This window comes from Cololabis saira, chromosome 2, assembly GCF_033807715.1.
Source record: "Cololabis saira isolate AMF1-May2022 chromosome 2, fColSai1.1, whole genome shotgun sequence".
In the NCBI taxonomy this organism is placed as follows: Eukaryota; Metazoa; Chordata; class Actinopteri; order Beloniformes; family Belonidae; genus Cololabis; species Cololabis saira.
This window is the reverse complement of record NC_084588.1, coordinates 29,125,087-29,138,645: the sequence shown is the minus strand read 5'-3', so window position 1 is coordinate 29,138,645 and position 13,559 is coordinate 29,125,087. Positions and strand designations below refer to the sequence as shown.

General features: G+C 38.7%; 1 protein-coding gene across 6 annotated transcripts in view; it reads right to left on the bottom strand.

Annotated features, from left to right (window-relative positions):
* Positions 1–1,886: 1,886 nt before the first annotated feature.
* The window catches only part of sox6 (SRY-box transcription factor 6), a 131,954-nt gene continuing 120,281 nt past the window's right edge, over positions 1,887–13,559 (bottom strand). For all 6 annotated transcript variants that reach the window (XM_061742788.1, XM_061742784.1, XM_061742786.1 and 3 more), the window contains 3 exons: positions 9,355–9,528; positions 7,903–8,119; positions 1,887–7,108 (listed from right to left, as the gene is read on the bottom strand). In XM_061742788.1, coding sequence (XP_061598772.1) covers positions 6,802–7,108; positions 7,903–8,119; positions 9,355–9,528 — 698 coding nt within the window. In that variant the 3' untranslated portion in view covers positions 1,887–6,801. The remainder of the gene's footprint in view (positions 7,109–7,902; positions 8,120–9,354; positions 9,529–13,559) is intronic.

Genomic DNA, 13,559 nt, shown 5'->3' with positions numbered 1-13,559 from the left:
CCAACTATATGAGAATCCACAGCCTGATCAAGGTAACAGCGCTGTCGAGGAAATCCGGCTTTGTTCCAAGACCTGAATAAAAATGCATCTATCTGCGCTCACAGACAGGTTGACCTAACATCCAGCACTGTGAGGATCATGTTCTTAGATTCTCCTGTGTGTTTATCACAATTTAGACTGCACCACTCTGTAAGAAACTCCAGTCCCCAGTCTCATGGATTACTGACCGCCTGACAGACCGCTCTTCAAACCAGAACCCTGTAAATGTTTTCTGTCCTTGCTTTTGCTTGTTGACGGAAGTATTAAGATGATCTCTTAGTTAAATTTCAAACTGACCAGGGTTTTCAATGGCATGTGTGATATACTGGACTTGAGTTTACAGCATGCCTTTCAAATGTATGCATACTGGGGAGGTGGTATTTTTGGCTGCGTTTTCTCGTTTTCTGAGCCATTCTTCAGCAAACGTGACTCGAGTATGTGAAGTGCATGGGACAGAGGGGGGCGTGGGCGGGAATTAAAATGAAGGTATCTGGTTGGTTCTTTCCCCCCTGCCAATCCTCTGGTCCTCTGACCAATCCGTGCCATTCGGAGCGCAAAACACAGATTGGTCAGAGTTTTTACAGGATTAAAGCTGTCAGAGAGGTCGGATTTTTTTCTTTCCTTTTTCTGAACACATTATTCACTGGCTACTCTCAGGATGGAAGGACCATTTCACCCAGTATAACAATAAATGTTTTTGAATATGATTACAGACTATACCTTTAAGAGGGAGAAATAATAAGTTGAATACTTTTTGGGAAAAGAGGTGTAGGTGGTAAAGATACCTCGGACCTAACTTGGACGATTGATTTTATTTACAACACTGACACTGTCTACAACAAGGGACAGAGCAGACAGAAGCTTTGGTCCTTTAGTGACTGCAGAAATGTGTAGCTCATCTTGTATGCGGCTGTAGTGGAGAGAGCAGTTCTACCTGCAATCACCTGTAAGGGCAGCAGTATCAGAGCCAGTGACTCAAAGTAACTGAACAAAGAAAACCATTTTCCTCTCGGCATTTAAAACATAGATTAAAAAAGATATTAAATTAATTGAATTAACATTAAATACGTTCAGTGAAGCTTTAAAAGTAAACAGTAGAATGATGATGTTATTGATATACCAGACTATGACAGTAAGATGGAAGTTAGTAATCACTTGGGTAAAGTAAAATAAGTCTCTAGTAGCTTTTGTCAATATTTGCTCTGTATACATACCAATTATATAAAATGACAGAAGCCCCTCGACACTATACAAAAAATTGATATTAATTATATATATTTTAATTTATTATTATATATTATATATTATTATTATATTTTATATATTAATTTTATTAATATGTATCATAAATATTTTTCCTTAATTTTCCTAAATTATTTCAAGCGTTTGCTTGTAGACCATAATACCTATTTAGAAAAACATAAAAATGATCTTTGTTGAAATACATTTGGATTAATCCAAATGTTTTAATTAAATTGAACTAATAACTAGACTATTTCACAGCTAATGAATGAGCAACAACATGAGCTACAATGAGACAAGTATTTTAGGTGCCGTTCAATTCAAAGTCCAAATGTATATTCGCTGTTTTTGAGGTCTGTGGGTGATATTTAAGAATAATAAGCCTCAATAGTAAATTATTATATTTTTAGCATCCGTGTAAGGGCAAATCTAAACTCAGTGCTGAAAGACAGGGAGCATTTGAGGTGTGTAAAATGCTGACAGTTTCTCTTCATGTGAAATTGTAAAATGCAAACGCTCTCATGTCCTTTGCTGTCTCCAGACTGTAACAAATACAATTCCTCCACAATAAAAATCATTACACAAAACTTAAAACAAAATGTCTCTTTAATTTGTAAGTGTCAACAGCAGTACAAAAGATGGAGTGATGTGAGAAGCTTTTCGCAACACAATTTTTTGTCTCTTTTACAGAAAAGGAGGGAAAATCTTGAGGTAAATGAGCTAAAACAGGCAGTTATTCAGTCCACCGCTGCATTGATACAGTGGGCCGAGACATACCGAAAATGCTGTTATAAGATGTCTCGAGTCATCCTGTGGGGATAATTTAATCATTTACAGTATAAACATTGCTATGGTGCCAAGATGCACCCACTGGTGTCAATCATTTGTTTGTTTTTACCTAATATAGTGTATTAAATCTACCAAAGCCAAGGAGAGGGCTCTCCACACATACCAATGTAAAATTATTCACCTTAAGTATACCTCACATCAATACTGCACATGGAAACCAAAGACTTGCTGGTGTACACTTTGAAGCCAAGCAAAACAAAACAAACATTAAGCAAAACTTAAGTAACATTTTCTTTCTTTTTTTTTTTCTTTTTATGGAATAATACCCCCTAGCAAATAATTGACCTTCTGTTCTGTATAAAGAAGAATGTGAACACAAATGTGATGGCAACATTTTTTTAAGTTGAATTAAAAACTTTACATTGAACTGTACAAGATATTATGATAAACTATTTACATATTCAGACATAAACTTTTTTTTTAAAAGCAGCAACAGACACTATGTATTTCATTTTCTCTAATAACACCCAAACAATACTTGCTGTGGGCCAAGGTACTGTACCTGCCAGGAGAGGGAGAAAAAAAAAGGATTTCTATGCAGAAAATAGTTTCAGGCTGCCAGCGATTTCAAAACAGTGGCTCCAGTGATAGCAGAGCCCCACACAGTGTGTTGCTTAAAAGAACAACTCTAAAAAGCAGAGTACCAAAGGCAACAAAAAACATGTTGCCCTGAACAACAAATTTTTACACTTCTGAACAGCAGCTAGCATGTCAGTCCAGCATGTCAGTGAATTGTGCTGATTAAATTAACACAGAGACACAGAGAACATTCCCACCATATACATCACAAAGTTCAGAAAAAAAGGGAAAAAAAATCAAATTACAGTAATGTTGAAACAGCAAAGAAGCTTTTTGTCTTCGGTTCATTCAAACCATTTGTATGTCAAGTGGACGAAGAGGAACAATTTGTGAGGGTGAAGTCACGTTTGCGGCTGGCTAGATAGTCGTAGTCATGTTCATAAAAAAATAAAATAAAATGGCAGAATACAAAAAAAATGGCAAAGTGAGCTTGAACTAGAGAATGCCATATGTCTATACATTTTGCCACATTAAAACAAATAAATACTTGCACACTCCCACATTAAAGAATATTACATTACTTGCATTTGAAACAGTCATTTGTAAAAAAAAAAAAAAGAAATGAAAAGAAAGTAAAAATAAAAAACCACCATTGTTTATTATAATGATGTTGATGAGAGCCAAATGCATGTACAATTTTTTAAGAAGATGTTGGCTTCTCAACATACGGACGCTCTAAGAAACACAAGTGAGGATACACAGCATACCGTTTAGATTGTATCATGATTGAAAAAAGATTGTTCAATAATTCTGTTACACCAAGTGCTTTTTGATTGAATTAGTACCTTAGTTTTACGAGAATAGTTTCTATTGGTGTGCTGAATAGTTAGACTTAAACAAGTGAGATCCTTCTCTCTACCTCAGGACCGATACAGCTGTCTTCCAATTAGCAGAAGAAAATAATAATAATAACACAATTAAAATCAGCATCTACATGAGGTACAGTGACTTGTCCGATGTTAAAACACATAGAAAAGAAAAAAGAAAAGAAAAAAACAGTCAAATACATAACTCATATTTAAGCACTGGAAAAATATATTTACTATGTTGTTTACATTTAAATGAAATGAGATTGTAAATTCACTGAAAACTGTTTTTTATCTCCAATTCCTTTTTTTTCCCCAATTTCTCTGATTGTCCATGTTGATGTTTTAATAACAATTTTAGAGCCGTTAGCGGCTAATAATAAATACTATATGCTGATACAGTTTCAAATACAATATTCAATGCACTGAAATCTGGTATTTGTGGCTCTCAGAGCCTGCTGTTGAATTTCTGCTCACTGTTTTTTGTGCCAAGTCTCTCCCCAAGGCAGCCCTGAAGCTTAAACAAAGTGTTCATTCCTCACACGTGTCTTTGCATAAATACACAAAATAAGAAGACAAACAAACAGACAAAAAAAGACTCAAATCTGGTAACTGTGACAGAAAAACCCACTTGAGTCCAGCTGGGGGAATTTGTTCATTCATGGTGTTTTTTTTTTCCTCAAACAGCTTCACATTGATCAGAATCAATAAAAATACAATTTATATCCAGTGCTTATAACACTTCTGAAACATTGTCTCTTTATGAGTTCATGTTGTCATTTTTTAAAATTTTTTTCTCCTTTTTTAACATGTGTTTTTTGCAATATAAGCACAGTCAAGTTTCACTTCTGTGAAGAGTCTTTTTCAACCAACAGCCAAGTAAAGCAGTTTGGCATGGTCATGAAATTATTTACAATCACATACAAATCAATCTAACCACCTGCAAACAAGAGCAAACACTTTAAAAATACCAAACTGGTTGAGTAGGAGGGAAATCCACTTAAGTTTGTTTGTAGAAGAGCATCCTTAAATTGTTTGTACCTTAAAAATTAAAACAATGTAGAAAAGATGCAATGAAAAAAAAATAGGAATTATCAATGAGGTGATTTATAAAACATACATGAATTATGTATAAATGTTTCAAAAAGTTGAAACAATGCAAGTCAGCACTAAATGAGTATTGACAATTTGAATAAAAGAGTGCTAAATAGCTAGAAAGAGCCATCTGTATCAATAAGAGCCAGGAGAAAAATGCAGTGACCAACAGCGAGGATTTTGACCAGTTAAGGCCAGTGGCGAGCCATTCAGATCCTTCAAAAAGCTCTGCGCTCTCTCTGAAATGGACAGGTTCAAGGGCAAGGGAGGGGAATAGCTGGACTCATGCATTAATAATGCTGTATTTCAGATGATACCCAGTCGTCAGTCATTTTAATAATCCCCCACAGCTTGATGTACTTGTTCCATCTGCTCGCCAGTGCCTGGTGATTGGACCAGGGTGGGAGCCCTGTTGAGGTCTTACTTCCAGCACTTTGATGGAGAGCACAATGAGAGACACACACCCCACTTTTATTGTTTCCCTGCCTTCCCCACTGCTTTCTCCTTCTCTGAGCCAGATGGCACCCCCTGAGTGCCGAGGTTGCCACAGACCAGTGTCGGAGCAGGGCATGGCAGGGAGAAGAGCCACTTAGACTTTCTGCCCTGTAGAGGGTCTGAGTCTAAACATCAAGGCCTTGACCGCCAGTTGTTTTATCTGGCTGCATTGCATTTTGTCTTCTTTACATAGATTATTAGAAATCATAATACAAGGCTCAAATGTGATTTAAAAAAATTATCTAAGTTTACTGAATAAAAAAAAGATGAAAAATTAGTGTTTTGAGTCAGCTTTGTCATATATACATGGAGGGGTAAACAAACGTGATTTCAGCCTCTTTGTTGAAGGACGTCCTGGCAAACTGTCAACTCCTTTCCTTTCATGACATCTCCAGTAATCATCTCAATGCCTCAACCCAATGACCGTGCTCCCTTTTAAGACTTCTTAGTGTCAGTTTAAGATTTACAATGTCTAAAAAAATTACATTTTAAGACTTTAAACATGCCATCCAAATGAGGCTAAAGTGTTTAACAGAACGTACTGTGGCTTTACAGCTACACATTGTACAACATCAATTTGAGATTGTAATGCCACCAAAGCTGCCTTTCACTGCTGTTCCAATCCTGCAGATTGGAGGCCTTTGGCCCTTTAGCGTTCTGGCCTGATTACAATCACTCTGATTAAGATCTTGGTGAGTCAGACTTGGTTGCAGAGCTGGAAATGAATGAAGGATGCCACGATGTTCTGTTTGTATTGGGATGAGGAAATGAAAGGGCTGGCCCATGTCATTGATGATCACTGCATTGGCCTCCCCTAGCATGACAAGCGTCCGTCCCCAGATGTAACATATTGTAACCTCCTGCCGAGCTTGCTGCCTCTGAGTTCCTGAGTTTCATTTGTTTATTCTGGGGTAAGTAAAAGGGTAAATTAAAGAAAGACTGGATAATGAAGCTGCATTAAGAGATGAAGAGATTGTCGGAGACTTACAAAGCCTCTCCTCAAAGACTTTACAGGTTTTTGAAAGAACTTGAAAGATTTGGCACTTCCACACTCAAATCTAATGCTGGGTAATATGAATAAAAAACTGTAATAATAATAATAATAATAATAATAATAATAATTATAATAGATTACACTTGGAATCATTCCATAATCATTTTGAGATATTTTATACCGGTCATTTTTTTTTGTCTCTTAATTGAAAACATTCTTTAAGCTGTTGGCTGACACACTATACCTGAGTGAGAATATTATTCTCATCTTAAGCAGATAGGTAAAGTAGCAAAATCATCTAATTGGAAAGGAAAATGAGGTAACGGCTGCAATAATTATAGGGTCATATCAGACGTTTAGCGTCAAGTTTTAGCTTTTGTTTTTAGGCAATAAACTAATTGTATGAATGTCCATGATCTCAATGAAAAATACATAATGCGATTAAAACAAAAAAGAAAAGAAAACAAAAAAATATAAATTACCAAACTGCCTCACACACTTGAAATAACATTTAAGACCAAATAGCTTTTGACTCGAAGCCACAGCAACATGCTCGCTTCCACTTGATACATAATTATGTATTTTTACGTTTTTTTTAAAACTTTTCTGGTGTAGTTTTTGCGTTCTTTTGCTCTTTCCTTCCCTTGGGGCCTCCTCTGTACCACTCTTGTATCTGTATTGGCCTGTTTGGTTAAAAAGATCTCAGTTGGCGCTGACTGGCTCGTGCGTGTCGTTTTCACTGCTATAGTCTGATTTGGGCTCATCCTCAAAATCTTCGTACATGTCCATCTCATCATCGCCGTTGACCGGCTCGCTGTTGTTCGCCATGGTACTGGGCTCTAGCTTCATGTTGTAGGCGCTCTGAATGACGGGAATGGATGGCTCGGGACTCGCCGAGGTACTTGAGCACTCTGACGTCATCTGAGGTGAGGGTGTTGTGGTCGCCATGGTGATGGCCCCAGGATAGACCATACTGGAGCTGGTGGTGATGGGAATCTGCGGAGGCTGCCTGAACAAACGAGAAATAGTTCAAACTATGGTTATTCACAATGTTTTCTAGTAACTAATTTCTGACAAAAATGTGACCTTATAATGAAAAAAAAAAAGCTAATGAACTGATAAAATGAATCCTAAAAGCGCTGCTTTGGTTAATCGCTGCGTCTCTCCACTACATGTCCATTCTTCTGTTGCAGCACTTATTTGGGACGGTTGGATTAAGAGTTTCCAAAAGCCGTCCGCTTCAGTCCAGCAGCTCTGTGAAAATGATTTGGGAAAAGAGAGTTTCTCCTGACAGCTCCCGTTCTGAGCTCTTCAGAAGCACTACTCAGTTTATTGGCGACATAAAACCAATTCGTGGTTAGTGCTGCTCTTGTCTGCTGTTGTGCTGCATGATTGATACCGCAGCCGCTGAAGCTTATGACTGACATGGGAACACCTGGAGAAAAGTTCTCCTGCTAACCACACAGTAAATTAAAGTGTTAAGCTTCAGACTGCTGCCCTTCAGGCTTTTGTAAGTGTATAGTTACAACCTATATCCTGTAATAATGTCTGCACTCCATGCCCTATTTGAGGACGGCTAATGTATAAAATGATTAAATCACAGCTATTGAAAAACACTTGATTTTAAAGTGACTGTCAGGCCCTTGTCTTTAAACCAATACATTAGAACTTTATTCAACACTCAATTTGGAAATGGTGCTTGTATTGCATCAAAACAAGCCACAGGCAGTCTCAAGGCTACACTATGTCTCTTTATTATTGATAAGGGTAAACTATGGAATTGGTGATTGTATACTTACTTACCCCACAGTAAAGAACTGTCTCATTTCTTGCCGCCGGGAGCGCATCATCTGCTTGTACTCTCCAATGCGGAGTTTCTTTCCGTCGATAATGCAGGTTCTCTTCGGCCTCGGCTTGTACTTATAGTTTGGATACTTCTCTAGATGGAGCTTACTCAGACGAGCCTGCTCTTCATAGTATGGCTGCTTGTCCTGGTTAGACATTGACTTCCACCGAGAACCTATACCAAAAAGTTTCAGTTATTGAAAATGTTTTTTTTTTTACAGTAAGTGATAGTGGATGAAAAGGACTCTTTTTGAACTTTCTCCTGAGATGTGTTATAATCTAATACAACATACAGACTAATGACCTTTTCTGTCTGTGAACAGTAATGGATACCACATTCACATTTTACTGCAGTGGGTCAGGGCACAATTTAACATCCAGTGCTAACATTTATTGCCCATTCTATAGCAACATATTGATGGCCATGGCATTGTACGTTATCTGAGAGGTAAAGAAAAATGCTTGGTCCTTACTGTCAAACAGTAAGAAACAAAGAGCTCGTCTAGGAAATACTACAGCTCCGTGGAGTGCACTACATTGGCATGGGTGACGGCACTTTTAACAGCTCTGATGTATGGGCTCCAGTGCTGAGGGGACAAGACCCATTTAGTCTCTGTCATTTTTCATGACAAACACTTATGGTAGTGATGGGCTATAAATCCATCTGTATGCTGGGATGAAATGATGCACAGGGGCCCACACGATAACACACACGCTACTTCTTTCTACAAACGCTCTCTGACATGATGCCATCCGAATCAACAAAACATTTTTTGAGTGTGTCTCAAGAAATTCTGTGATTAACGAATTGTCACAAAAGATACTGTGTCAAACTCCTGCTGAACACAGACATAAAATAATTTATTGACCTCCTCAATATGTCATTCAGGAAGCAGTGGCCACAGCAATGAATTGCATTGCATGTTTTTCATCCCAACCTACACGTAAGCACCAGAGTGCATGGGTCCAGCGCACAGAAAAAAAAAAGAAGATTCTTCATGAGACATAATATTCTCTCTTTTTTTTTTTTTTCAAAAGTTGACAGGTTCTTTTTGAAATATCTCAATCATGCTTTGGTCAATGTGTGATGGGGATACAGTGCAAAAACAGCCAGTTTAATTATGTATTCAAGAACAATGCTCCTCTTCCTCTGCGGGATGTGTCTTATTGGAAATCAGTGTTACAGCTTTATACTACCCACCATCTAAAATGACCTACCAGGTGAAGCTGGATAATCCTTTGGTCTGGTTATGTCATGTCGCTGTACCCTGGATATTCAACTGTCTCACTGCCACTTCAGACTCTCAAAAATAGATTTTTTGTTTTTTTCCTAATCTAGCCCTCTTTATTTGAATAGCAAAAAAATAATAATAATAACTGCAACAGTATATGAGATTCAAAGGAACTTACCCAAAATCTTGCTTATGTTGGAGTTGTGCATGTCAGGGAAGGCCTGGAGAATTTTGCGCCGCTCATCCTTAGCCCACACCATGAATGCATTCATAGGCCTCTTAATATGGGGCTCATTGCTGTTCCGTCCTCGGGACTCCCTGAAGACTCGCGCCTCAGTAGTTCCAGTGCCTCCTGTTGGCCAACAATAATAGGGTTGGGGTTTATCTGAAGAGCCATTGACTTTCCTCGACCCTGGAATAGCCAGAGCAGGAACAGGAAGAGAGAGCGAGGCAAGACATTGATTAAATGACAAGCCAAGTTTAAACTCTTCTTCATCTACTCGCACAACTGCTATCATCATCATAGTGAACATTGTTTCAGATGAGTTGGAAACCCTCCTAGAGGGCTGGGATTCTCTATAGAGTGGAAAATCTGACTTGACAGGATTATGTGCTGCGAAAGTGAATCGTCGGTTTAAGGGGGGAGCGCTGCTCTTCGGCTTATTCTCAGGTCTATTCAAATCCAGAGGATGAAGACAGTTAAATATTTGCTTTTCAAGTGTTCAGTTTTCCTAAAGAAAACTTATAGTTTGAAATTCACATTGTCCATAAATAGTGTCATAATAAATAATAAATAAGGGCATTGAGGCTGTTTTTAAAATGATCAAATCAAAGGGGAAACTCAAACGCCTAATAAGATGTTCTTCCAGTATGTCTTCATACAAATAAATATATGCACAAATAATACACTATTGCCCAAAAATCATTTTATGAGAAGATGTAAAAATATTTTATTCCAACTTTATGGGCAACAGTGTCTTCTTTTCTATTTTTCTTACACTCTTCCTCTCTCCTCCAAGCAAACAAACACACACTAACACAAATAAACCAGGCACGCATTAGCAAGGAGAGAGTCTACAAAGTTCTCAATCAGGGCATTCACAATCAACATAAGAGAGTTTCTCTCAGTATTAAACTGTACATCAGAGTGATAATGATTTCTGTTTGCATGCGCATTTGCTTCCTTTTATATGCAAGATGTGAAAGAATTAAATAAAAGCAGTATGAATATTTAAACAAACAAAAACATGTTGATAAACAAGGCTTGAAAAATAAGACAAAAAAAGCCTTCCATATGCTACGATACATCTTTAATGATCTCAAATCTGGAAAAGAAAGCTTGGGATGACTCATGCATATTTCATCATCCACATGTGAAGCCTTCTCATTAGACCATTCCACAAGCAGCCTTGGCACACGTTACCTGGGGTTTGATTTCTATTATTATTTCAGTTGATAAACAAAATCAAATTCTTAATGAGTAATGGAGGGCTGTGCAGAGACATTAATCCAAATCCACAGAAACCTCACTCTGCGCTAATCACCAAAGATGTTACTGCATCTTTTTTTAAGCCTCAAGAGTTTGAGTACGGTATCTTCTCCTCAAATATCACATGTCTCATCTTCTCTTACAACTGATGCTTGTTTAACTATTATAAAAGATAAAAAGTACCCTGATAAATAATAATAGAGGTGGAGGTGTGCTGAACATTGCTTTTGATTCATGTTCAGAGATTGAGCTTGAGCTGCAGTGCCCACTAGGAAACATGATTTCCTTGACACAAAAGGAACTCAAATTGATTTTCAGCAGCCCGTGTTTTAACAGTCAAAAGGCCACATTCATGATCTCTGTGTTCAACTGAGAAGCTGATGACAGAAGTGTTTTATGTTGTGACACTGTACCTTTCCTGCTAGAATAAAAAAACAACTTTACTCTTGCCAGTGGGATTTAAGAGTGAGTCTTATTTTATAACCCTGTGTCTGCTTTCAGCTACTAGACAGAAGACACAATAGAGGGAATATGTCAAATATAAATTAAGCTTAAACTTACATTTGGGCAGAAAGCTACATCGAATAAAAATCATTACAATCACTACAATTACATTTAAAATTATTTGCCTGTAAAAGCATTGTCTTATTCATTTTCCTTATTTTTATTGCATATTATCACAGAGGTACTTAAAGAAAGCCTAATCTTTCCAACCTCCGTGAGAGCTTCTTCACTTACATCACAATAAATATCTAATTAAATGGTTTGCTCCCAAACTAGAACATACACATCAATAAAGGTAATTGTACATACAGTTTGCACTAAATCAGAACATTGAAGAGGTTATCTCAAACTCCATAAGAACCATGTCTTTCTCTGTTTTCCTCTGCCTCTTATAATGCTACAAGCCCTAAAGCCATCAAGAATTCAGATATAATACACTACCTTTGCTCCAACCAAACCCCACAGTACGTTAATTTCATTTAGCATGCACTCACTGTACAGGATGAATTGATTTCACTTTGTTTGGTTTTGACAACCATGTTTATTGTGCAATGAAATGTGGTGTGGCGGAGGGCTGACAGTATCCATCAACGCGGGGCAATCTGCTGACTGCTGGGGCCAGATGAAGGTATTCATTAGCTCAGGAGCGCAGCGCTCACTCAGACACGACAGCCAGTGTCTGCACCCCGGGATCGCTTGCTGTAATTTACGATGCCTCCCGTGCCATTACTCTATCACTGACACTGATTCAGCAATTTATATACTGGTGTGCATGCATATGGGCAGAGGTGATCTTCTTATGGGGAGGGGGGACAAAACAACTGCCTGCCGTCACCTAGTGCAACATCCATAGTTAGCCAGGAAACCAGCCACGTGACTAGGTTCATTGGAGGGAATCCAGATGAGGCATGTTTTTTTTTTCTTCATGTGGTTGCTCACACAGAAAAGTGCCTGTCTTCTCTGTCAGACGCAATGGAAAGCTGAGGTCTAGAACAAGAGTACTGTTTCATCTTGAGTTGTGCTGAGGCAGGTGAGGTGGTCCTGGATTTGTCAGAAGGAAATAATCAAACTATCAAGCTGACTCTGGGTTATGGCTGCCCCTGGGACACCAGCAGCCCAGAGAGGTCAAGACTCCAGCAAGATTTGAGGTACATGGAGCAACTCTAATATTTGCCCAACAGATTTTGGCACCATCGGGGACCAACATATTAAAGTTGCCACGTTGCAAGAGTATATACCTCTTAATGCACTCTGGAAGTAGATGCAGCCATGTCAGACGTTCTTAAATAAGCAGCGTAGTTCTGACTTTGACCTTTGACCTGGGGTGGTATTTTGTATTTTTCTCTAATTAGCACAGGGTGATTAAGATGAGACTGTATAGGGTGTATTTATATAATATAAGTCCAGACAAGAATAAATGTGCCCCGCCATTCAGCTCCTCTAATGCATATGACTTAATCAGAGGCATCCGGTGCAATAGAACGGCAAATTGCTGGAAGCTGCAACATGCAATTTACTGCAACATTGTTTCTGTATTTTCACTGAAAATCATGACACTGCTCTGACATTTTGCAAATGAGCATTAACTATTTTTTTTCCAGGAGGGGCACGGCATTTAGGAATCAGTTAGTTAGGTGTGTGATTGTGTAAATAAACACAGATGTTTAGCAGTGACAGGGCCAGGCCCCCTGGGTGGTAGCTGGGGAGGGAGAGAAACAGAAGGAGTGCTGCTTAATAGAATTTATTGTGATTCATGAGACCCGCAGCTCAAGTGTGACAGAGTGATATGAGAATCCGCTTTTAATTTGTCTCTCCTGGAAACACTGCAGATGAGCAGCATGAATTACAGAGTGAAAGGCGGATCGTGTGCGTGTGTGTGCCGTAGAATAAAGAATGAAGAAGAAAAGCGGATAAAGAGGAAGCAAAAACAAGGGAGAGAATTTGGAGAGGGAATGCAGTGAGGCCCCATAGCCAATCGCACCTGTGAGCTGCAGGCTCAGACTCGACCATGTACCAAGCCAGAGGGTAGCGCTATCCCCGCTGCCCCCTCTCCTCCTCCTTTTCTCCACGTTACTCATCTTTGTTCTGTCGTCAGACACATTCTGTCACCCAGGAATCCTCTCAAGAGGATGAGCCTCAGTGAGCATGCAACAATTACACAAACCTGCCAAGCCCTCCCTGTTGGGATCAAATCTAACACCTCTGACTGAAGGCATTTACTGCTGACAATGGAGCCTCTCCCTCAGAGCAGGATCAGGCGAGATTAATGGGTATAGACGAACAGAACACGATGCTCAGCGGCCCTGCTCTGGCCTGATCTCATGGCATGCTTATTAACCATTGCAAATTACAAGTGATATAAGCTCCATAACAACATGTCAATCATTTTT